The 26,955-nt window shown below is 42.9% G+C and overlaps 1 protein-coding gene across 5 annotated transcripts in view; it reads left to right on the top strand.

The window, feature by feature from the left end:
* Window positions 1-23,879, top strand: part of STXBP6 (syntaxin binding protein 6) — a 236,959-nt gene extending 213,080 nt beyond the window's left edge. For all 5 annotated transcript variants that reach the window (XM_014839989.3, XM_044765406.2, XM_070504182.1 and 2 more), the window contains 2 exons: window positions 14,951-15,108; window positions 20,809-23,879. In XM_014839989.3, the coding sequence (XP_014695475.2) occupies window positions 14,951-15,108; window positions 20,809-20,832 (182 nt within the window). In that variant the 3' untranslated portion in view covers window positions 20,833-23,879. The remainder of the gene's footprint in view (window positions 1-14,950; window positions 15,109-20,808) is intronic.
* The last annotated feature ends 3,076 nt before the right edge of the window (window positions 23,880-26,955 follow it).

Genomic DNA, 26,955 nt, shown 5'->3' with positions numbered 1-26,955 from the left:
CTACTTTGTATATGGGACGCCACCACAGCATGGCTTGATGAGTGGTGTGCAGGTCCATGCCTGGGATCCGAACCTGCAAACCCCCACCACCAACACAGAGCATGGGGACCCAACCACTACACCACTGGGCCAGCCCTGTCTTGGTACTCTTGTAACCATCTTTTTTTTTTTGTTTTTGGCTGAGGAAGATTCCCTCTGAGCTAACATATGTGCCAATCTTCCGCTCTTTTCTCTGTGGGTTACTGTCATAGCATGGCCACCACTGAGTAATGTAGGTCCATACCCAGGAACTGAACCCAGGCCACTGAAGTGGAGCCCGCCAAACTTAACCACTAGGCCATGGGGCCAGCCCCTGTAGCCACCTTTTTGATGTGCTTTCCTGACTTAACTTCCACTGTGCCAGTTCACCTTGGTTTTTCTCCAGCATCTCAGGCTATTTCTTCCCAGTGTCTTTTGCAGGCACCCTTGCCTTCACTTGACTCTTAAGTTTTAAAATTCTTAAAGGTAGTGTTTGCGAACCCCTTCCCTTCTCTCTTTAGTGTTGCTCCCTGGGTAAGCTTATCCATTCCCATTCTCTCTCTGTGCTGTTGACTTAGAAATTTTATCTCCATCCCTGACTTCTCTGCTGAGCGTCACACAGGGATATCTATTTGCCTTATTGACTTCACTTGGATGTTTCGTAGGCAACTTAAGCATATCGTTATCCAAAATGAAATACTTGATTCTCATATCTGCTTACCCTCCAAGGAAATTTCTTTTTCAGACAGCTTTCTGTCTTGTACATTGCACCACTATATACCCACTTGCTCAAATCAGAAACCTGGATTCCCTTGCTCTTCTTCCTTTTCCCTCATTGCCTGTGTTCAGCTCATCAGTGTGTATCTTAAATCTTTCCACTTCTCTCATCTCCATGACATCATTGTAGTGCAGGCCACCATTATCACTTTGTGAATTACTGCAATAGGTTCTTTTTTTTTTCCCCCGAGGAAGATTAGCCCTGAGCTAACTACCGCCAGTCCTCCTCTTTTTGCTGAGGAAGCCTGGCCCTGAGCTAACATCCGTGCCCATCTTCCTGTACACTATATGTGGGACGCCCACCTACCACAGCATGGCGTGCCAAGTGGTGCCGTGTCCACACCCGGGATCCGAACTGGTGAACCCAAGGTTGCCGAGAAGCGGAACGTGCGCACTTAACCGCTGTTCCACCGGGCCAGCCCTGCGATAGCTTCTTAACTGTTCCTCTGTTTTCTCCCTTGCTCCTGTTCCCAAACTATAGCCAGAGTAAGAATTTCAAAAATGATCTCAGTCCAGGCTATCCCTGTTTTAAACCCTGCAGTGGCTTCCAGTTGCACTTAATATCTGTCTCATTTCCATGGGCTGTAAGCCCCTACCTACTCTGGCTCCTGCTCCTCTCTCTAGTCTCATCTCAAGCCAACTGTCCCCCTCCTATAGCCACACCAATCTCCTTTCAGTTCCTAGAACCCCTGAGTTTTTTCCCCTTTCAAGCCTTTTCACAGGGACTCTGCCCTAACCTGTCTCTTCACATCACAGCCGAAACATTATATCTTCAGGCAGATCTTTCCCAATGGTGCCAAGTCAGTCCTCCTCCCCAGCACTCTCACAGCACATCGTTTGTTAACTGCCTGGACATTTTTTAAGTGTGTGTGTATACACACCCATTATGTTATGTGTATACACACATCTTGCTCCTACATATGTTGATTTATCCTGTACATAATCTGCCTCCTCAGATTATGTATAATGTGGGTTAAGCTCCTCACCTGACATGGGGTGGGGACTGTGTGGGGAGCATGTCTATTTTACCTGCAGCTGTGTTCCCAGCCTGCTAGCTGTGCCTACAGCAAAAAATAGGTGACCAAAAACATTTCAATGAATAAACAAAGCAGCAGAGAAATTTGGAAAAGGTGGAGTGACATCTGCTGAGTGTGAGTTACCTGTTGGTCAAGGAAGGAAAGGACAGCACAGGTTGAGTGACAGAGTGTACAAAGGCTCCGAGGCAAGACAAGAGATGATCTCTTTAAGGATAGTGATTATATTCCCTGAAGGCTGATGGGATTTTGTGCATAGAGAGGGGATACCTTTATCTTCACTTTGTTTCATGCTCGATTTATTCAACATTTCTACTAAACAAAACTTAGAAAATCAAGTTTTCTCAAACTTTTGAGCATTAAGCCAAACTTAGTTCATTAAATTCCCTTAAACGATTTAGGCTTCAATCACAATTTAATAGAACTGATTATGTTGAATACTTTAGATACTTTAAACAGATAAAACATATGCAAAAAAACCAATTACAATTCTTAAAGGAATATTATATTTAAACTTGTTATGAACTAGCAACACTGTAGGTTTAATTGATGTCGTCTTTATTTCTTTACTACCTCATGAATCTTCCAAATTTAATTGAAATGCTTATTTTCATATTTTCTGAGTCTAGAAGAATTGGGTTGTCAAACAGTTGGCTTTTGGTGGATGGGGGCACAGGCCTGCTTTCTTCTCCCAAAGTGATTCAAATCTGTGTGCCTGGATTTCTCACTGGGTCCCTTTTTATAATGGAACTTTCTATTTCACATCAGTAGCACTGTTTAAGCCTAGGGTTTTTATAAGAGTCCTTTGTTTTCAACCCAGTGGGTGTTCTCTCAGAACAGTGTATCCTTTGCCTGGCTTGGCCAGCATTACATAATCTTCTACCATGTCATTAGTATACATTGATCTGGTATGTTAGCTTTATTGAAAACATACAGAAACCTTATTAATATCGTGATTTCTCAAGTTATCTAGAAGTTTCTTCCTCTAGCCGTTGCAATCTAGTCTGAACAGATAGCCAAATTTCCAAAGAGGAGAACTCATTCACGACTTTAGGTTGTGTCATTGTCACTCTTTCTACTTAGTGCTTATATTTGACCCTTGCTGCTTGTCAGCCCTTTCTGGAATAATTTCTACTCTTTCTGAAACTCTTTGGCTGACTCATAGTTTCCTGTATTTACTCATTTCTACTCACACAGATAGGAACAAATCATACTTTTACATATAGATAAATACTTGAAAGAAACAAAATAATCATTTTAATACTGTTTACTCAGTAGAAGCAATAAAATAAATTAAGCACCCAATTATAGTCAACCTTGTTTTGTATTTCAACTTCATTTTTGTGCAGTTTATATTAACTCAACATTAACAAGTTGTGGGTTCCACAAAGTTATATGAAATTATTATCATCTTCACTGTGAAAACTTTTATTACTGTTGATGTTCCAAATATCGCAACTTGTCCGGTAGAACCTGCTTTAAACTGGCTTCCTTTTAGCACTAGTCCTACCATCTTTGAAGGTATCCTTGTTGTCTGGCAATAATAAAATATTTCAGGCCTATCTGAGTTTTCCTTGCCCCGAGGAAGTTCCAAAATGCCAAAGTTCCTACTTCCCTAAGAACTTTGCTTTCTTCCAGCAGAAAACAGTGTTAGACCAAAATCTAAGTGCTAGGTTTGCATTTGAGATCTGATCTTGCAAAAACAAAACGTGCTATTTCTAATGTTTGGACACCTTTAGGGAGAGAGCTGGACACAGTGTTCCTTGTTAAGCTTTTTATCACATTGGTTTTTTTCCAAATTCATTTATTATATGCTCTACTCTACAATAAGAAACTGATAAAACTTTAATAATTTTCTAAAATTTATCAAGAAACAGTGAGGCAGTAGATAAAGATTGGAGTCCATTAGGGGCGGCATGTGAGTCGCTTGGCACCACAGCGGAAGGGACCGTCTTTAGTTGATTGTGTTGCAATATGGGTGAGCCGAAAAAGGGTTGAGCAAGCAAGGAGCATGATCAGGTTAGCAGTGTGACAAAAGGATGATGTATAGAGAACTGAGAGACCAGTGGCAGGAAAACCATCCAGGGGCTGTGGTGGTCCAGTAAGACCTGGTAGAGACTCAAAATAGAGTGGAGGGCTGAGTGAAGATCCCTTGCTGAGATCAGAGCCCTCGACTGCATGAACACGGATGTGGGATATGATGGAGAGGTTAGAGTCAAAGGTGAATTGAGCATAGGATACGATGAGGGCAGAAGGGCCGTTGACTAACACAGTGAATTCAGGAGGAGGAGGTCAGATGGAGGGTGGGGAGAGAAAGAATGGGTTAATATTAAAGCATAATTTGGGACACAATTATAGACGGTGTCTGGCCCATGTTTATTCTACCATAAATATGCTGCATTAATCAGCTATTACTGATAACACAGTGTGTATTGAGTTCCTACTGCATTACTAACACTCTGCAGAGTATATATTTCATTTAATTTCCACAACAAGCTCTGTGAAAAATAGGTGCTCTTTTTATTGCTGTTATGCCAATGAGAAACATAGGTTCATAGAAATTAAGTACTTTACCTGAGGTCACATAGCTAGTGCTGGCAGAGACAGACTCCAACCCAGACCTTTCTGACCTCATGCCCCTCAGAGAGGAATGAAACTGGCAGGGAATAATCAAATTGATGGGGGGAATCAGGAAATACCGTGGTATAGAAGCCCAGAGAAAGGGTAGCTTTGAAAAAGGAGGGTCTGTCCACTTGTCAGTCGCCAAGTGGAGGAAGCTTAACAAAGGCAGTGGACTTGACAGGTCATTGATGAGTTTGAGAGACAGTGTTAGGCGAGTGAGATGGAGGCTACTTCATTGAAAGTTCACGGTGACTGGGAAGCAGACTCTTCCTTCAAGAGTGTTCCTGGCCAATGAGAGTAGGGAAAGCGGAGGCTTAACGGAAAGACTCTTTAGTGCCAGATCACAAGATTATCCCTCTAGTAATGCCTAAAGTTGAGTGTCTACTTTGTGCCAGACACTGTGCTAAGTTCCCCACGTGTGTGTTACCTCCTTTATTCCTCACGATAACCTTGTGAGGTAGGTACTAGACCAACCCCTGTGACAGGTGAGAAAGCAGACTGAAGCACAGAGGGAGTAAGTTATTTGTTCAAGGTCACACAGCTAGTAAGTAGCAGGCTCCACATGCTGAGAAGAATTAGTTTTGGCCAGTAGCTTTGTAGAGGGTTTTCAAATTGTATACATCAGGACTTGAAATTGTAGTTATTAAAGTAAAAGTCCCTGGCTTCCAACTGTAATAAAAGCAGAGAGCTACAGATCATGGCTGGTTTATCCCATGCATCCCAAAGACAGGGAACAAAATCCATTTTACCAAATTCAGAGCTACTTTAGGTTTTTAGTCTCAGAACGAGGGTTCCCTCTTTGAAGCTGCATTTCAGCCACCCTTCTGAAAACCTGAACAAAAAAAAAAAAAACAAAACAAGTATCCTTAATTCATTCTCCTCATGTCCTGTAACTTTCGTAAGAACATGTTCATAAGGACCAAGCCTAAATGAATCCTAAATGACTAGTGAATTTCTCCACATATCCTGAGTTTAAGTGTTTAAAGAGACATGAGTGAAATCCTGTGTTTGACCTTGGCCTATGGGACTATTGGGACAGTGACTTGAGAGGAGAGTATGAACTCATGGCCCATGGCCGTCTAGAGGACAGGCAGGGGGCATTGGACTTTCTCCAGAGTTCTTAGCTATGGGGCATGCCCTTGACTTGGGAACAGGCTGAGGTTCCACTAAATTATCTGAACATCACCAAGAGAGAAGGCATTTGCCTAGTAGAATGATCCATTCTTCTTCCTTTGGTAATGCCAGCCATAGATAACTCCAAGGTCTCCTTCAAGTAGACTTCTGAGTTTATGGGTTTACAAAGTGTTCCTGAGCACCGAGTCCATTTTTCTTTGTCATCCAGCTGCAGGCAACAAGCAAGTTTCATGGTCCCTGAAATTAGCCACCAACTTGAGACAAAAGATAATTCTGGAACTGCCATTCAGCATACTATATCTGTTCTGCTGCCTCTATAAAGCACGCCTTTTTAATGTAATTGCACGAATTGTCCATCTAATACCAAATTGATGAGGACAGCCTGGGTTTATTTATTTTTCCTCCTTTAACTTAGGAGTCATTTCCCAAAGCGAGTTCTGCAGAAATACACCCTGCTAAGATAATCTATGCAAAAGGACCCTGTGAGTAAATGTGTTTGGGAAATTCTGCCAGCAGATCTTTCCTGCTCCCACCCCTTCCTCTTTTGGTTTCACAATTTACATTAGCATATTAAAGGTTTTCCAAACTTCTGCGATAAAGGAGCTAGCTAGATCTGCATTTCGTAAAGTCGTTTTACCATGGAATTGAATTTTCTATGTAGCACTTTTTTAAACCACAGAACCACTTTGGGAAATGCTGACACAGTCTTTAAGAGTTTTGGGGTCAACTGTCAGCCTCATGTATTCGACTTTTTTTAGACTCTACATATAAGTGAGGTCATGCAGTTTTTTTCTTTCTGTGTCTTACTACCACAGGCAGGGAGGTGGGGGAAATGGGGAGATGTTGGTCCAAGAGCACAAAGTTGAAGTTACATAGGATGGATAAGTAGAGATCTGTCGACGAAAATAATCCATAACCAATCTATAAATGAAAATTTGGGTGAGTTTATTCTGAGCTGAAATCTGAGGACCATGTGCCCAAAGGAAGAAAGGGCACCAAAGAAGTGAGGTGTACAGAGTGGTTATATACCCCCAAGCAGGACGTTTCACATATGATTGAGATGTCCCTCCCACAATAGTCACAAGATTGCCCTGTCAGCACAGCGCTTGATGGACACAGCAGGTAGTGGGTCTGCTATCTCAGTGGGCGCAGCAGGAGGCAAGTCTATTGTCTCGAGCTGGGTGGTCACAGGTGAGCGCAGCAATCAGTTTCTAGCCTAAGGAAAGATGCTTAATCCTTAAAGAGATGCCAATGTTGGGAGGGGGAGGGAAGTTTCACCTTTATCTCAAGGGCCTTTGTACGTGTGGTAGGGAATATCTAAAGCAGATATACAATGCGTGCTCAACAGCCACCGTCAGGCCCTTTTGGAAAGACAAGGTCAGGCCGAATTACGTTTATACCAAATGGCTTCCTCATATTCTCCAGTATATCCTATTGCTTGCCATTTTTATTTGTCAGATCTAATGCACAGCATGATAATTATAGTTAATAAGACTGTATTGAATACTGGAAATTTGCTAAAAGAGTAGATTTCGGGTGCTCTCACCACGAAAGAAAGTGTAATTATGTGAAGATATGGATATGTTAATTAGCCTAGTTGTACAATTATTTCTCTATGTGTATCTATATCAAGTCATCATGTTGTACATCTTAAATATATACAATTTTTATTTTAAAAATAATTTAAAGAGAGCTTTGGAGTCAAGATCTGAGTGATCTTGGATAAGCTACTTTACCTTCCTGAGCACTGGTATCCTCAACTATAAAAAGGTAAGAATGCATTCCTTTGAGGAATTTGACAATTTACCGTAGCCCCTGCACGGAGGAGACGTTCAGTGAATGGTAGCTGTTCCTGTGAGGGACTGGCTGATCTTGACACTGCATCTGTGCCCAACGTGGGTTAACAACTCTTCCTTTCGGCAAGACTTGATATAAGCTAACCTGCATGTGACAGAATTTATCTGATTAGTCATTACCACAAAAGCACGAATGAAATTTAACCTTTTGAAAGACTCTCCATCTTAAAAGGGGATCCTAGAGGTTGTCCAGCATTGAAATGCAGCAGAGTGCCTAGTATTGATTAGTCAATGTAATGCACAAAGAGCTTGGTAATTTACCCAAACTCACAGATAATTAATGGAGTCTGTGAGTTAAGAACCAGCTTGTTTCACTGAGTGGGCCTTTGGGTTTAATCACTCTGTTTGTAGAAATGGAAGCTAATATTATCATTATTATTTAAATTATTACTTACTTATAAAATGTTTGGTGCAAGTCACAGTACTAAGCATAACCTCCTTGGAAGCGTCGTGATTACCATGCAACTGAATTGCCATTGATGGGGGCGGAGGCAGGCCCTCAGCTCTGGAAGCAGAGTAGGATGTGAGTAGTTCAGAGTGGCTTAGCATGGAGAAGGGACCCTGCAGTCAGGAAACCAGGTTTCCATGCGGCTTTTCTTTTCTTTTGCTAATATGTCCTCTAGTGGTAGAGACACTGAGAAAAGAAAATTGGAAGTAGAAAAAGGAAAGAAACAACATCTTGGGTGAATCCCATAGATGTGTATCCAGTAAAATTAATTTGAATGTCACTAATACTGGACCAGATTCGAGTGTACCTTATGTTTAACCACAAAATGATTCTGCTAAGGAAATTAATACCATAGACAAGAATAGAATAAGGACTCTTTAATCTACTCAGAGAATAAATTGTTATTGAACACTTTGGGCATAAGGTTCCTGGCCTATTAACAGATTTAGTATAATAGATATAATAGATCTCCCTGCCAATTTTTGTGAGTTTGTTGTATTAGAACCCAAATTTATTTTATATATTTTTTTCCCATTAATTGGTTTTCCTCTAAGTTAATTTGAATAAATGGGACTTTATTGTACAGTTATTCCTAAGTGGTTAAACTGATTATGGAATAGAAGTAAGTCCAAGCAAAACTCTGAGCAGATTTCAGTTTTAAAAGACTGCTCTGAGATGAGCATGTCTAATCAGCACTGAGAAAAGATTGGCATATATTTATCAATCACTTATTTTTTCATTTTTTATTTTTACCTTTCTGATGAGGAATATTTGCCCTGAGCTAACGTCTGTGCTGGTCTTCCTCTACTTTTTTTTTTTTTTTTTTTTTATGTGGGTTGCCTCCATGGCATGGCTGATGAGTGGAATAGGTCCACACCCGGGATCTGAACCTGTGAACTGGGCTGCCAAAGCAGAGCACAGGCAACTTGAACCACTAGGCCATGGGGATGGCCCCCCAAACACTTACTTTAGATGATTTTTCTGCTATCTTTTTTCCAAATAGGATGAGTATTTTGTATGTCAAATATCTATATGTATTTGATATTGGAAGTAGCTGCTGAAAATTCTATTTAAATTGCCTCTTTACTAGCTATAGAGTTAGGAATTTTGATTACCAAGATACAGTCTGAAGTCTAGGATTATCAAAAGAAATTATGCTGATATTTGAGCTATTGATGTGCTTTGTGTGCTTTTAAAAGTCATTCCTCCTCTTCTTTCTCTTCTATTGCTATTTTTCAATATACTCTACTCTTTTTCTCTCATTTTCCTATACTTGAAATTTCTTTTAATTGTTTTCAAACAATGACTGAATATAATATTATAGCTTACTCTCAAGTTGTTTTCTCAATAAAGAATAGTCTTCTCAATTAACATAAAAGATGACAGCATATATATATATATATATATCTTAAAAGTACATATTTAGTGGACCTGACGTGAATGCAGCATCAGTGAAGTAAGACTGGTCTCTGCTCTATCTCCAGGGACTATGATTCAAAAATTGACTTTATTTTCTGTGGTTGACAGCCCCTTCTGTCTATTTACAGAGAATTACTGTTCTATCTGCCTTGGGAGACTATTTTATTTTCAGTTTTAACTCAACGCAGTATCATGGGCCCAACTTTTGAGTTAGGCATCCTATTTACAAAGCATACCTTGATTTAATGAGTATGTGTTCAGCTCCCCTCCTGGGCAACACACTGAACTACACACAGCAGGTATACAGAGGTATCTAAGAAGCGTCTTGTGTGAGCCTCAAGACTCTTAGCCTCAAGAGAGGAGAGAAGAGAGGAAGACATTCAGTGGAACTGGGTGGGACTGTGCTGTTTTCCCAAAGTTCCCAGAGAGCAGGTGTGGTCTTAGAGAGGTGGAGGGATGGATGTCCACTGAGCATCTCCAGGCGCTTTGTGTACATCTTTGTCTTCATTTCCACAACGGATACATGAGGGGGATGGCATAACCCGCATTTCACAGATGAGGAAACTGAAGATCAGAGAAGTTAAATCACTCCCTCCAAGTTGTTCTGCCAATTGTGTCAACATAACAGTGGCTGGCACATAGTATGCAGTCAATTGAATAGTTTTGAATGTTGAATGAATCTTTTAGGGAAGCAATTTTCAGCATGCACCAAGAACCTCAAAAATGTGTATATCCTATGGATCAGTTTCATTTCTAGGAATTATCAGAGATGTGGGCAAAAATTGTGTGTGTGTGTATGTGCATATAAATGCAGGAAGTTAACTGCAGCCTTATTTAAAGAAAGTAAAACATTTGGAAACATACTAAATACCTAAAAGGAAAATAGTTGAATAAATTACAGTAGTGCCATGCAGCCATTATAAAGTTTTTTCAAAGCATTTTTCATGACATGGGAAAGTACCCACAATGGGATATAGAACTAAATATATGCAGAATGATCTCAACCATGATTTAGAAAAGCATATATGGAAAAATTGCTAGAATAAAATGTACCATAAATGTAAATTGTGGTTATCCCTAAGCAATTGAATATTACATAATTTTATTGCCTTTTTATAGTAATGTCTATTCTAAATTTTCTACAGTAAGTTTTTTAACTTATAATACTAACAGGATGTTTGGTACTGCGATTTTAAGAAATGCACTAAGAACTACTGCCCTGAAGTCTTGATTCCACACAGTTAATGCAGACGGTGTCGTTAATCTCGACACAAGAGGATTCCCACGGAGGCCAGTGTAACACAATGAGTGAGAGAACTGGCTCTTGAGCTAGACCTCCTGGATTTAAAACCCAGCTCTGCTATTCTCTTACTGTGTGATCCTTGGCACGTTGCGAAACCTCTCTGTGTACTCTGATGTTCCCATCAGTACAAATGGAATTAACCTATTCTACCACAGAAGGCTGTTGTGAGGAGCAGATTTTGCGAAGTGCCTAGAACATAGAAAGTATTCAGGCAACTGTCATTTTTGCCTTTATTAAGGGATTTATTAAGCTGTTTAACTTCTGTTATTTTTATGCCTTGCAGCTGTTTATTTTAAGGCTAGTAGCAACAGATTTTTTATAAACTCCCCCCTTACTTTTACTTTAGCAAAAATCTTCCCTTTTTTGTGTGTGGTTGTTGACTTAATTCACTCAGTTCCTGGCACAATTTCTAGGGGACATAGTTAACTTCACTAGACACAGACTAACTCTTAGTCATTTGGCAAGTTAAGTATTTCAGGACCTAGATAGATCTTGTGACAGCATCAGTTATGTATCCAACTCTCTGCTAAGCCATGAAGAAATCATGAGAGGGGTGATATATACTTCCTGCTTTGAAGCCAACCAATATTTATTGAGTATCTACTGTGTCCCATGGATTGGGAATCCAGAAGTGAAAAAGATACAGTCCCTGTCCTTAGGGAGCTCACCCTAGATATCCAACAATTACATGCAGGAAAATGAATGCACCATTGGAAAGAGACACAGGATAATGTGTGTGTTGGAGGCAGCAGGCAGTAGGGTGGGCTAGACATGATAAGGTTTTTAGGAAAGGAGTCTGAAGTGTGTTGAGGCACTTAGGAGTGAGCAGGAAGGCTCAGATGAGAAGCAGAGTTCCAGAAAGAGATACAAAGGCATACAGGTAAAAGAGACATGGCACATTTGTGAAAACTGAGGTTAATTTATCAAGGTGTGGGATTAGGGAATGCTAGGTAGGAGGGAAAATGCATGGGGTTCTAAGAGGTGAGCTGAGAGAGGCAGGACAGAAGTCTCGATTTTATCTTGAAACATTGGGGAGGTGGTAACAGGTTTGCCTTTAAGAAGGTTTACTATAGAACTGTGAAAGATGGATGAGAAAAGGTATGGGGACACTTCGACAAAGGCTATTGCTGTAACTCTGAAGGCAAGAGGCTCGTGGATATAGAAACAATGAGGATGGTAAAGAGGGCAGAGAGGAGAGAGCTGTATAGGAGGTGACTTTTTGTTGTATGGAGTAAAAATGAGAGAGAAATCTAAAATGGACCTCCAGATTTCTGAATTGAAGAGTTGGGCAGATAGTGGGGTTATTCATTGAGTAAGGAACCCCAAAGGAAAAGCAGGTGTGAGGGAAAGATAATAGGGTCCGGTTTAGACATGCTGAATTCAACTTGACTTTGGGTCACTCACCTAGAGTTGTCCAGTAAGAACACATTGGTCTGGAACTCAGCAGCACAACCTAGGAGAAGATAAAAATTTGGTCATTGAAGCCAAGAGCTGAGTAAAATAGCACCAGGGAGAAGAGTCTGCAGAGTGTGAAAGAGAAAATGGAAGGACAGAACTCTGGAATTACAGCATTAACAAGCGAACCTGAGAAGAAAGTAAGCAAGCAGGAGTCCCAAGTCAAGAGGAGAAAGATTCAAGATTTAGAGATTGGTCAACAGAGTGAAATGGTGCCCTCAGGGAATTTATAATCCAGCTGGGAAGTCACTGCATCCACAGGTGAAGAAATGAGGTAGAAGAGTGGCTCAGGACTGTATGTGATTAAGCCCCTAAGAAGGATCTAGAGAGTTCTTATGGAGCCGAGAGGAAGGAGAGGATGGGATTGACCTGAAGCTTGATAAAGGTGATAGGACTTTATTGGGCCTGAAATATGAGTAGAATTGAAACCAGGAGAGGGCATTTCAACGGAGACAATGAGATTTATTCAAATCCATCCTCATGCCTGGAAATAATTGAAGGTAATTTTCTATCGAAGTGGTCAGCAATGTTGTCTTTGAATAGTGACAGCATTTGGTTCTCTCTTTTAGTTATAATGTTTGGTTCTCTTTTAATTATAACAGCTGTTGGTTCTCTTTTAGTTATAACAACTGTTGGTTAAACAGTATCATATAAAACAGGGTGCAGTGTTACCTGACATCATGTACAAGATTAAGGAAGTCATGACAAGAAAGCAGTGTGGCTTATGCATAGCACGTTCATTTCAGAAACACAGATGTGTCTAACTTTGAGATCATGAGAGTCGTTTCCAATGGCAAAAGACAAGTCCCAGTTATATGCCCTCTTAATTTGATGGTAGCCAATTCTAAAACCCCTTTGCTTTAAATGCAGCTGTTCCCAGCTGTGAGGCTGCAGACTTCCTGCCCCATCTTTTCTCTAACCTCTGGTAGCTAAGCTGTGGGTATGTGGAAGGAAGCAAGAAAGGGAAGAGATTTTCTTGTGCCCTCCCCATACTCCTCTGCACCTTCCAGTCCCTTCTCCGTCTTCCCACTTCATCCCATTGGCCTCTTCCTTCTTGAGAGCACTTGACTTGCAACGCAAGGGCAATAACTCTTAATTTACCAACAGGGATACCTTGAGGACAGAAACAGTCAGGTGTGATCTTGGGAGATAACCTGTCAAAACCTATCTAAGCTCGTCTGCTCACAATTCTGTCATAGTCACTGCTTCCCATGACTGACACCACATCTGCAAAGAGGAAGATACAGAACAAGGAAAAGACTTTGGAAAGCCAGGTTCCAGTGCTAGCCATGCCACTTCCCTGGTGAAATGACCTTGTGTAAGCCCCTTGACCTCAACTGGTCTCAGTCTTCTCAGGAGAATTCTGTGACAATCAAATGAGATAATATTTGTGAAGGTGCTTTATGATTGCAAAATGCTAGTCAAATTGTTAGGCAGTGGTGACAGGCTATCATCATAGTCATGAGTTTGATTTGAAAGCAAAGGGGGACCAGGATTTCTCATCCTAAATCTTTTCTGAAGACCTAGACCTCCCGTTCCAACCTTTGCATTCAGCCAGATTTCTCCAGAGCCTCATCTCCTCTGGTCCCCATTAATCAGTGCTGGTTTATCTTGGCTCGTGTAGTGTTTGACACAACTGAGTGCAACTAAGTTAACCTCATACTCCTTCCCTTAGTACATGGTAGAGGCCCTTGAAATCTACCCCTGAAGAAGAAAAATGGAAAACCGTTTATGAAGTGCTTCCCCTGGGCCAGGCATTTTCTTTGCCTGAGATCCTTTTCCACAAACCACAGACTGTTCCCACAGAGGAGAAATTTGCAGCTGAGACCAGTGGAAATTAGATTTCTATTAAAAGCTGTCTGTGGCTGGATGTATCCACCCCAGGTACAAAGTTAAATGATGTAATAAACTTATTCAAAAACATAAGGCTATTACATAAAATGCCATTAAATATCTTCCACTCAGTGTTAACAAAATACAGCTATAGATTTCCTTTGCTTGTCATTTTGCAAGTTGCTGCTTCTCAGTGGGTTATGCGCCTGCCGGTTCTTCCCTGCTGAATTTTGTCTCCCAGTCCAGGCAAATGGGATGTCGGGGATGGGTAACCCTTTTGAAATGTGGTGGTTTTCAACTTTCTCAGTGTCATCACTCGTGAATCTGGGAGTCCAAGTTTTTTCAAGGGCTGGTTTCTGTCAGTGTTTTCTACCTGCTGGCTAAGTGTGGTACTGAAAAGGCCCCAGGTTTCATATACTAGTGATCAGAGGCAAGGAGGCCCAACCAACCAGGCCATAGCTCAGGATGCAAGGCTGACACATCTACTCCAAGCTTTGAGACTGACTCAGAGCTTCTTATGTGGCACCATTCAATTAGGGATGAAGGAATAAAATGGAAGAGAAGAGTTGAAAGGAATACAGAGAATCATATCTGGAAAAGTTCTGTGCCTCCAGTTTTCCTGTAGTTGTTCATGTAAATGCCAAGTCCAGAGGAAATGCACATAAGATCCAGATACGTCTCACTGAACTTGTCTAATTCTCTGAGCGCGTCAGGATTTCCATTTAGCTTTCCAAGCCAAGTCCTAATCCAGATGGATCCGGTCCTTCTGAGCCTCACCAAACAGAATTCCGGTAGAGTGGAAATGTGTGGTGTGTTGGGGACAGGAATGTGAGAGAAGACTTCAGCATTTGCCCAGGTCCTTTAGTCAGTGGGGTTCTTCCTACAAGGGAGTCAGGCCCATCAAATCGGAAGATGTGTTGACTTGTTTCTTACACTTGAAGCCTTTCTGTAGTGTGACCTGCCTTGCTCTTATAGGGTGCTCACCCCGGCAGGGATCTGTCACTGTGGGTTCTCCAAGCCAGCTTCTGATGCTCTTGCTGTCCTTCTTCAGGAAACAGCATCCTCCATTCAGCGGCCGATAGCGTGACCAGCGCTGTGCAGAAAGCAAGCCAGGCCTTGAACGAGCGCGGGGAGCGGTTAGGCCGAGCGGAAGAGAAGACGGAAGACATGAAGAACAGCGCCCAGCAGTTTGCAGAAACTGCACACAAGGTGGGTCCCGCAGAAGGGCAGAGCTCTTAGCTCTGGGTTATTAGCGAGTGTCTATTCCAAGAAACTTTACTCCAGTATATTTCCCATGATGGCAGATACAAAATCAAGCCCTTTTCCCCCTCTTTGTACAGCTTCCATCTACTACTTAGTAAGTACCAGAGTCATGAAAGATTTCTTCTCATACCTGTTTCTTCAGGTATCTCCTCTCTGATGTCTTCATCCCTATCTCTGACCTTGGATCGTTGGGAAATGTGGACAATCTTTAATTCCTGCCCAGAAGTTTAGGGCTCAAGTTTTAGGGAAGAGGAAAGGGAAGGGAGAAGAGGTCAGGTCTCGGAATATCCCTCCTCCCTTGGCCACTGCTTGAAAGAGGACTTTGGGCTGCTCCTGCTTACTCTTCCTTGCTGTCCCTTCCAGTCATGAGCCTTAGCATCCTGTGTTCTTCTCTCTTCACCACGTGAAGAGCAAGCTTTAGTCCAGGGCAGGATGCACCTCAGGGCTGCTTTCCCCTCTGCGGGGGCCATGGGCCTCTGAGGCTGGCCTGACAGTGCAGTGCTGCCTGCAAGGTCCCCTCCCACCTCTGAACCCAGAGAAAGCGTTTCTCGTGTGACTGTGGGCACACGCACCCCTCCATACTCCCGCTAAGAATGTGCCTTTCAGAAGGGAAAATGGGAGTTTTTGCTGGCATCCAGCTATCAAAAGCAGCCGCAGTCCAAAGGAAAGAGAGGCCCGGGTGGTCAGGTGATAAGGAGGATTTATTACTGTTCTTGTGCTTCAGATCAAAGGGCAGTTCTTTTCTGGCTAGTGATTTGAATTTAGGTTTCCAGAAACAACTTCTGCTAATAACTGTTGGCATCTCACACTCACGATGTGGCCCTTCAGATACGCTTTTCAGATGACCTTCGGGGGAAAAGAAATTAATTTGCTTCACAGAAAACCCCGCTTCTGCTGAGGAAACAAGAATGGACAGCCTGAAAAGTAACGAGAAAAATCTCCCCAGCTGAGCCGAACTGGCTCTCCTGGAGCCTCAGGCTCAGGCCAGACAGTGGTTCAGTTCTGAGGAGATGCTTCCTGCCTTCCCTTCCTGCATCCCCTGTGCATAGACCTGTATCGTTGTGTCATCAGTTCTCTATCGTGACAGCGTCTTACTCCACTGCTGCCTTGGGGGCCCACTTGGGGTTCCCCGGTAGAGAGTTGGCCAGATCTGTCTGAAAATGCAGCCCTGCAGGAGCCCAGAGCCTGGGCTTCCCACAGGTGTCACAGAGGGAGCGAGCTCAGATGTAAGCTTCCCCTCTTCCTCCATGCCTGCTCCAGCCTTCGTGATGCAGAGATGACGAGGCCATGGGCCTGCTAGGGTTCCAGTCCCAGCTTCCTTTATAACAACAGCAGTTTTCGTGATTTGAATGGTGGACGGACACGGGAAGTCTGGGGAGACATTTAAAGTGTTGATTTGGGGAAGAGAAGACTACAGGGAATAATTGTTTAATTGTCTTCCAGGGTGGGAAGGGTGATAATCCAGACAATTCTCTTTCATGCCTTACCACACAGAATAAAGCAAACAATAGGGCGCTGACAAAATTCTGCTAAAACAAGAGTTTAGGTTAATGATTATACCATGAACCGGGTTACCTGGGAAGTCTGTGAAATCGCTCTTCCTGGTGGAACAGACGGCATCTGGAGGTCATCCATATCGGCGGCCCCCTCCGAGGAGCTTGTCCAAACACTGGGTGGATAACCTAACCAGATGGCCGAATTCTTGGCCCTGGTCGCCCCGTGTCCCTGACATTGTGGCCAAGTTTGCTAACAGTCGAGAAGGCAGTGTGGGAGGAACGTGAACATCGTGTGTTTGACTTACCATCCTGGTGACCTGGGGCGAGGGCTTCATTTCTGTAGGCCCCAGTTTCCTCATCAGTAAAATGGGCTAATTGTAATAGTACCTGTCTCCTAGGGTGTTGAGACAATTGAATGAATTCAAACCTATAAATCTTTTAGCACAGTACCTGGCACATGTAAATCTAAATTAATGAGTTATAATTATTTCCATAAAAATGGTCCCATATGGGCTAAACCTGCCCTATTGGGTCCCATAATGAACATGTAGCGGGGGCTGGGGAAATGTGATCGAGGATCCCAGCACAAGGATGGGAGGGATTGGAGGTGAAGATTTTATGCCCTCCGAAGTGGGTGGGAGGGCCTCCTGCTAAAAGCTGATACTTTCTAAACACAGAGCAGCCCTCAGGACCTGTCAGAAAGAACCTGATTAGGCCGCCAAATGCAGAGGGACCTCTGGCTTTGACCACTGGGAGGATCAGTGCCAGCCAGTTACCCATTTTCAGTAGAGATGGATGACGCAGAGGGCAGTCTACACTTGTTTTGGTTTCCCCTCCCGGGGGTGTTTGGGGTTGGGGGGTGCTGCTAATGTCTGTTAGTGTGTTTAAGGAGTGTGAGAGAGACACTGTCATAGCCAGACTTGTGGTTTTCTGAAACTGGGATGTGTGCTTATGAATCACCGGCAATTGGCAGTATTCCTAACGAGATAAGTGTGGCTATTTTCCCAGGGATTAAGACTCCTGATTTGAACCCACTAGCACAGGCTGACCATGAAGATGTCATTTCACTGGCCAAGCCCCGCTGGGCCTGCTGGGGAGGAGAGAGTTCAGAGATAGAACCCGGGCCTTCCACTTCCCCCCACCAGACACATGTGGCTGTGTTGACTCATAAAAAATGGGCTGTGTTCACAAATCAAGACACAGTGCACATGTTAGAGTCCTGAGCCGAGAATGGCAATTCCAGGTGACATTTCCTCTGTGCTCACTGGTTGAATAAAAGCCCGCAACTCCAGCTGGAGAGCATAGCACACCTTTCCAGATCACAGTAGAGAAGGCTCTCTGGCTTTCTAACTTTTCCCAGGGCTCCTGCAATGACCCAGGTACATTAGTGAGTGCACCACCTTTGCATGACCCTGTCCTCAAGATACGAGGGTGCCTGTCTCCTGCAGAGCAGATGGAAAATGCTGTGCACTCCCTCTGCCCCAGCTCCGCTCATCCTGGCTTGAGGAAGCGTGGTTCCTTCCTGAGCTGTGGGCTTGGCACAGTCGCAGCCCTTAGGAAAGCGCAGCTCCGCCACAGAGCAGGGCTGCTCGCTTTCCCCTGCCCCAAAAAGCACAACATGGCACTATGTGCATCGCTTTGATTCCCACCACGGGTGGTGAGTCAGCAGGCGGGAGCGGTGCCCACACCTCGGCATCCTCAGAGGACATTTCCCACAGAAAGGAATGGTGATCTGCCCTGTTTTGCACAAGCCCACATTTGTGGGGGAGGGAGTGGTCAGTGGCATTTCTCTCACTGTCGAGGGATGGCTCCCTCTGCCCCTCCTACAGTCCTTTGAGTCTCTGAGCCAGAAAGCCCTCAAGAGTCCAGGCCTCTTAGGAAATCCCCCCAGTATGAGTAATGGTTTATTACTATTATTATTATATTTAGGTGGAGTCGTTTACACAGCTTTGAAAGAGAAAGCTTTCCATGAGGTATTAAAAAATATATCAAAAGGAAATTTTAAACCCCTCTTCTAAAGGACTCTAACATCTAAATTGATCCATCAGCGTCTGAGTTGGAGGTGATATTTATAGACACAAGGAAACTGAGGTACAGAGTGGTTGTAACTTTGGAGCTCAAGGTCATACAGCACATTTGCAATGGGGAAGCAACAGCACCCTGCCTTCGGTACTCTAAGCTCCTAACTCCCAGGGAATTAAAAAACAAAAAACAGGTAGCATGGAAATGATGCCACTTTGGCAAAAATACCTCCAATAGCAAAATGTCCGATCAGTTGTATTTCTGTGAAGCTGAGCTGGCCATGCCCTGCCTGGCTGGGGCTCCCTTTGCGCCCTTCCAGATGTGCAGTAGGGTAACCAGGGCCTGGTGTGAACATCAGCACGGTGGCTGCTGAAGATTAATGACTGTGGGTGAATTGGCACGAGCCTATTCGTTGAAGGTTAACAGCTCAGTAAATAACAGGACAGCAGCACTGATCAAATATTTATGGTTGGTATTCATTAGGCACAACGCTTAACAACTCTGTGTTGATTTGAATGGTCCACGTCGCTAAATAATGTCTAAAAACTAGAGGCACAGCAAGAAGTGGAGGCCATGCAGCTGCGGGGCTCAGAGTGCAACCAGGGAGTGGGATGAATTGAGGGAGATCCCTGGCTCGGCCATTTCCACCCACCATGTTTCCTGGACTATGAACTCCTCCAGGTCAGGAGTTATTAGCCACCTCCATCCTTCTTGACAAAACCCACAGCACTTAGCACAGCAGCCTGAACGTACGCAGGACTTCACAAACACTGTCTGACAGTTGACCAGCTGTTGGCATCAGTACTGTAGAAGGTCTGTGGAGGTCTTCACTTAGGCTGGCTTCACCAGGCAAAGGCACCAAGGAGCTCTTTCACTCGAGGTTCCCCAAGCAGGCATTAATTTAGCAACACGAGGGCTAGACCTGCAGGTCCCCTCTCCAGCACGTGCTGACCTGGCTCCAGTGTACCAGCTGCAGGAGAAATGTTAGTGCTGCTCTTGCAGGTGGCCTAGCCGAAGTGGCCCCAGGGTTGTAACTTCTTTGTTGAAGACATCAAGAAGAGGAAGAGAGACTAGGACTGCCCTGGGTTACACTGGAGAAATGGATCATCGACATCTTCCAGGATGACGCAGAACTCTACTGAGTGGAGTCAGGGGATCTCCCTTGCTAATTCTCCAAGGGCCGAGATCCTGGTCGTGAGGCAGACGGCAGGGCTGTCTACAAAGTTATTGCCTGCAGAGAATCACCTGCTCTTTGGTCATAGACATTCAGAGTTGCAGAAACCTGGCCCCTACCCCGCCACTCCCAGCCCCAGCCTCGGATTAATCCCTAATGTCAGACTCTGGACACATGAGGAAGTGCAATTGTGTCTCAGCTCTACCTTCTGGTTCACATCTGTGTATGGGCTCCTTGGAAAGGATCTGGCTAAGCAAAGCAAAATCAGATTTAATTTTATGTTCTATACCTGTATACATTTCTTTAGTATATCATCATGGGCTCCAGCTGGGCTTGGGACGCTATTGGATGATACAGTGGTATTCGGTGTTCCCATTTAGAAAGATCTAACAGTTCAATAAACCACATTTCTCAAATACCTGTGGGAGGAGCAGTCAATCAAGGTCGGGATTTGGTCTGTTGTTTACCCCTAGTCAGTAACACAGTGTCCTTGAGCACCTTGGACTTGGGTGAATGTCCTGGCTGGATATTGAGTAGATTATTGCAGGTTGTTTCTCTACAGTTGTTGATTTTTAATACTTTATGAGATGTCAGTAAATACTTACTTTTGAGGAGTATTGTTTTCCCTTGATAACTAGTAACGTGGGAGCCCAGAGGCCTTTGTTCTGCTCCCACCTGTTCCGAGGGTAGGTCACTCATTCTCCCCGGGCTTTGGGTTTTCCATTTGTTCCTTCAGCAAAATAAAGGAACGCTACATGCAAATGCAAAGCTCGGTGAACTAAGTGGGAAAATGTAGCACATCTACTAGGTGTCGCCGTGCGCAGTGATGGGGATCTGCCACAGCCAATAGAGTCTTGGTGCTGTTGCTCATGGTGGATGTGGGGAGGGAGCATCACAGTGGATTCTCCTCGCTGCTAATAACATTGGCCTCTTCTCATCCCTCTCTGTCCTTAGCTTGCCATGAAGCACAAATGTTGAGAAACTGCCTCTCCCGGTGACGCTCTTAGGAGAAATGGAAGAGTTTGTTCAGCAGTTTTTACAAGAATTCTGGACCTCCGCTTGCTTCTTTTTTCCAAATATATGGACATTTAGTTGTTTTTTTTTTGTTTTTCCTTTTCAGATGTTAAGATGTTGAGTTTTATACATTTCCCTAATGATCTTGCTAAGAAATGCTGCATAGCATCAACTTGGTTTTTTTCCCACTGTGTGTATGCGTGTGTTTGTATGCGTTTTCCCTTTTTTTTTTAAAGTTTTGTTTTTTGGTAGTTTGAATATGAAATTTGGACCAGATGATATACTGAGCTGAGTCTAAACTGACAGCTTGTATTTTTTTTTTCCTAATATTAAGCAGGAAGACATTTTAATGTGGTGACATCACGTGTTATTGTTCCTGGATGGAAATAAAAGTCAAGCAGCGATTGCCTTCTCTGTCTCCTAGCTACTCTTAATTTGAAGGTTAAGAGCCTCCATCCAGAGACATAAGTCTGTATTATGGAAAACAATTGGATTTATCAGGGGAAACAGCAGTCTTAGATTTTGCTTTTTATGTAGCAATCTCCTGCATGAGCTATCACCAGCATTCAAAAGAACAAATCGGAATCACAGATAGAAATCTACTTTCTGAGCTACAGTTTAAGTACTTCCTGCTCCTTTCCAGCGTGGGTATTTGGAATTATCATATGAAGGATAAAAATTTGAGATTAAAGACCTAAGGAGAAGCCTATTTAGAAGCCTCAGTGCATTCATGGATGTTTCTTTCTTTTGTCATTGTCGCAAATGATGTAGCTGGCATTGAAAAGAGCTTGGATTTTTATCAAGAATTGATTTGTCCAGATGGAGGTAAATGATAATGTGAAAAGATACTACATTTAAAATCTTTCCTCTTTTCTTTCTACAAAGTCATGGCTATTTTAGAGACACTCTCACAATGTCCTTGGGAAATGGCCTTCAGTTTCTTGGAATCTGATTTTTGGAGGCTTTGATGTTGTTATTGCTGTCTATTTATTTCACATAATTTAAAGTGTAGTTTCTTGACAAACTGCATTTCATGGCAGTTGCAACTCGCCTGGTCTGACACGAAACAGCCCAGTCACGAAGCCTTTACATTGCAGTCAGATTGAATAAAGTTGGTTCACATACCTCCTGATTTTGTATTACTCAAGAGAGTACTGGGTTTAGAGTCTGGGAGTTTTGTTTCTTAGAGGGTTAAAATGCTAAACACAGAAGCTGTGCTTTGTCTACATGATACAACGGGGCAAGCTGCACGTCCCAGACGCATCCTCAGCCCCGCGCTGCAGTGCATTGATCTCTAAGCTGCCTGAATCTTAGGGCCCCTTTCTATTCCTTCCTAGCCATTGAGCCAACTGAGTCCACGTGTATTGTAGGCTCTTACATAGCAGCATAAGAGGACTGTTGGATTGTTTATGCTGATTTAAACAGCTTCATTTCTCCTGATAAACCTTCCTAAGAAGATAGGAAGTTGGACTACTGGAAAAAAATTATCATAGATTGTACATGTCAAAAGTGAGATGGGATCTGCTGAAGACAAATTTCTGAATCCTCTTAGGGAGATGATCTAGTTCAAGAAAGCTGTCTGTAAAACTTATATGGTATATGAAGTTACTGTGATATTTTGTACTTTTGTTGTCTAAAAAGTTTAAAGAAGCAAGTAACTTGCTATCTGGTGAGTACCATTAGAATCATTTATAATTTCTAAGAAAAGCCGGATATATCACTCCAAATAGGTTTATTTGCAGACTTGAGTTCAGAAAACACACACACACACACAGTCTCACCTTCCCAAATTGAATTCTAGCTTCAGAGATAGGCAGTTGCTATAAATAACTGAAAGAGTCAATCTAAAGCCCCCGACAATTGGCCAAACTCAAAAATAAAATTTGTTGCCAACTACCTAACAAGTGTTTGCGAAGCTGCTTCTAAAGTAGCAGAGGATGAGGTCATAAGCATACTGTGAAACTGGTGATCCTCCCTCCCTGGTGGAATTGTGATAGTTACTCTTCATAAATGTAAGTATTCCACATCTTGGTCTCTTTCCTCACTCTCAGTTTACTCTTGCAGACTTAAGCCTTATTGAATATAGCCCGGCTTAGAAGAAAGCCTTTCTGGATCTTTATTAGCTTCTTCTATTCATCTGCTTCCGGGCCGTGGTCATGCCCTTGACCTCCCTGTGTCAAAGTCCTGCCTAGGCCTCCACCCCGCAGAGAGGCCATGACAGCAATCCCTGTCCCTCCTCTACCTCCTGACCTCTTGCAGAGGAGCCCTGTGATGACACACGTGAAGTTCTTTGCTGTCCTTTTGTAGAAGGTGCTGCAACACAAAAGATTAATACAATGTAACCTAGAGAAAATTGCTAAAATGACTCGCATTATTGGGACCAATTCATTTGGGACCAATTCAATGGCCTACTAGAAACAAGTTTCTGTTTGTTTCATTTCTGCACTTCACTATTGAGTTTTTGGGGTACTATATTTCTGTGAAGGACTTCATAAATTGTATTGATGATGCATAAAGAAAAGAAACTTCCCAGTGTTACCACTTCTTCCTGGAACGTAGCGGTAGTATTCTTCACTAGTATTATTAGATATCTGTGTACAGGAAGTATACAGTTATTCAGGTTGATGTTTCATATTAAAGAATGTATTTGTAAAGTGTAACAAGATCAGTAGTTAACTTTTTTTAAGCTCTGAAAAAATAAAGATATGTGTTAGAGTTAAACTTATAGTGAAATCTGTCTTAATACTACTTTTGTGGCTAGCAAAGATTGTGCATTTATGTACAAATATTTACAGAATGCTCTAAATAAGAGATATTAAAGATAGGTTTCGCTTTTAATTTTTAGAATTGTGACACTGCTGATGTTTATTGTACAGTTATGAATTCTTTGGAAGTTCTCTAAGATGTCAGATAATTTTCATTTCTTTCAGAGACAAGTAACACCTGCTTTATGATTCGCTATTACAGCAAACTGTAATTTTGTCATTAAATATTTTAACTCTGTGATGAAAGTTTGTTTCTCTCAGTTATTTGTGAAATCTATAAAACTCTCCCAAATAGGTAGCCGTCGTCACACTTTTGATGCCAATGGGAAGATCTCGTGTGCCTACAGGAGACCTAAGAACTCGGATCAGCATTAGGATAAAGTTTCATAGCATTATGATATATGTTCTAGTGGAAAATCTTGAAATGTAAAAAAGACTAAAGAGCTAACCTTAATTTAGACAATGAGATTCTATCCAGCAAGAGTTAAATGTTTCTTTTCCTTCTCTTGGGCAAAGCAATTAAGCCGATTAATAGTTACCTTTCTGCTCATATTAGTGATGGGCTCGACTCGAGTACTTTTTACAACGTGTGCCCTTATTCAGCAGGCTAGTTTTATGTCCTGTTAAATTGGAAAGAAGACCTCATCAAATTATGTCCATTTATTTTTATGGGAAAACAAACGCAACTTCTCGCATCACCCCATTTGTTTTCAAGAGAAGTGGCTTAGATGACAACTGTAGCATGACAGCCACCTCTGGGTTGGCATGGACGCTCGGTAAAGCAGGCAGGACTTGGAAATACTTCCTGGGAGGACTGCAGATGGAAGGGAACATTGCTGTCTCTACTCTTCAGAGAAGAAAGGAGACGTGGTTTGGCTAAATGAGGACCCAGCCTTAAGTTAATTACATATTTAAAAGCACCGTTCTTGTGAACTAATTATAGACTGATTGCCTTGCAAAGATGATCTTTTTTCTCAATATAATTTTTATTTGTTAGCATTATGCCACAACCAACTCTCAAATTTCATGGGAGGATTAATATGATAAATGCTTTTGTTTTTTTTTTTTAAATCAATGGTGTCTTCCCCCTGGCCATCGATGAGAACATGCTTAGGAAAAACTACGGATGTCATAATCATCGTCTTCCTACTAAGCAGATTAAGGGTAAGGAGGGGATAGAAGAAGAGGGGTAAAAAATACCAGAAATAAATTTCAAAATGGAAATACCAATGTTCACATGTTGTTTCCCGTTGATAATGTTCTGTGTGCCTCCTCCCCTGGCATGGGCGAACCTGGATGGTAACTGGATATCAAATGCAGGTTCACAGGTGTGCACCCATCTGGGTTAAGAAAGGAACTGAGCTGTGCTCCTAGGTGTCCCTGAAGTCACTTCATAACACCTTGCCCTTCTGGTCATGGCAAGGCAAGTGACAGTATTGCCAGAGGTACCGGAAACTGGGAACTGCCTCAGGTCAGCCATTACAGAACCTGAGAAATGTGAAGACTTGAGAGACCTGGACAGAATCCATCCGACCCACAGGCACGCCTCACTTCTCTAAATGTGAATGTGCTAACAGGACTCTCTCAGCAAGACAGGGCAAAGATGGATTTTCTTTTGGTTTGCTTTTTGAAAATCCAGAAATTACATATAGAAAGATTTTCTATAGCCAGAGCCAGCCTGATGCAAAATTGATCCTCATTTGTACCTCCACCCCGACCTTTGGAGCCCTCACCCTTCTCCCCTCCATGGCCTTCACCTTGCCTTCCGATCCTTCTTAATCCTGCTTCAGCTTCGCCTCCTAAGGTCTTACCTATGCACGAAGCGCTGGTTTACAGCAGCTTAGGGCAGTTCCTCCATTCCAGCTGCGTGTCAGTCACTTGGGGACCTTTTAGCAAGGCACACATTTTACTCCCAAAATTTGCCTTCTTAGTGTCCCTGGTCATCTTTTGCAAAGAAAAAAATGACTATAGCAGGGCCCGGATGGTGGGACCTCTGGCTTCCCCAGATGCTCACTAGATTTAAACCAGCAAATTAAAGCTGTCAAGAGAATTAAATATAATGCACATATAATCTCGATTACTGCATTAGTGTAACCTTCTGCCTTGACCCTCCATTATATTTTCTCCCTTGAACCTCATCTGGAGCCTCAGGATGTCCTGAGTCATATTTTCACTTCCCACCCCCGTCTCACCCCTCAAGTTTTCTGCCACATTTTCTTCTTTCTGCTCATGAGTCATGGTCCTGGGCATCGTAGGTCTTCCGGGGGTGGGTTGGCTTTGGTGGCCCATCCCACTGGGCACTGCTGGAGAGGCAAAGCTGCCTGCCCTCTCTCAGTCCACAGGAACTGATGGACAGACCCAAGAGACTCTCAGCCAGCTGCTAAGGAATATTGTCACTGCTCTCACATTTTGTCTCTTAGACATTTTAAATCCTATTGATTCTCTTCTATCGAGTGAAGATTTTTTTTATAGAACATACAGTTTTTCCTGTCTTCATGTGCTCAACCACCCCAAGGACGCCTGTTTAGATGGGACCTGTCCCCATCCCACATCCATACTGACATGTGTCAGAGGCTGGACAGGAATCCCCAGTCCTGCAAGGTCCAGATGTCCCTCTTCAACATTAGATATGAGCCATTGTCCTATGACATTGTATCCCAATTGCTTTGTCACTCAGATTATTTGTCAACGACGTGGAAAGAAGAAAGATGAGCCCATGAATTCTCAGCTTTACCCTGAAATCTAAAACATGGCTGAGTCACAATTTCTGAAGAAAATTCCTGTTATACGCTCCGACCATGTGCACCAAATGCTCTGTTTAATCATAATACCACGTCCTTGGCGATTGAAGCCTGAAACTTTGTTAGTTTACCTTAAAACCAATCCTTTCTTTTACTGCCCCAGGAAGCAGGATCTGGTTCCTGCTACTGAACATGCTTTTTTATTCACAGTACAGTGGCTTCCTTCGGGGAGTTTTGCTTTTTTAGACCTGAAATTACAGTGACTGATACTGGTGGACACGTTTACATCATTCTGAAACTTTCCAATATTGACGGAGCCTCAGCATTTGGACAGAAAGAAACTGGGAAGAAAGAATGTATGAACTGTGCTGTACCCCACACCCCCAGAGGAAAAACAAAACACAACCCCTTTAACGAGGAGTGGCCATGAGCACGGTGCCCTCTTGTGGTGCTTTTCTGGAGGCAGCATTGCATTGTGGTTAATGAGAGTGGGTCCCAGGAGTCCTGCCCTGCTTCCAGTTCCGGCTCCAGTCATACTAGGTGGGTGGCCTCCAGCAAGTTACTGACTCTCTCTGTGCCTG

The sequence above is a fragment of the Equus asinus genome, chromosome 2 (genome assembly GCF_041296235.1).
Source record: "Equus asinus isolate D_3611 breed Donkey chromosome 2, EquAss-T2T_v2, whole genome shotgun sequence".
Lineage (NCBI taxonomy): Eukaryota > Metazoa > Chordata > Mammalia > Perissodactyla > Equidae > Equus > Equus asinus.
The sequence above is the reverse complement of the archived record's forward strand: the minus strand, read 5'-3'. Positions and strand labels throughout refer to the sequence as shown.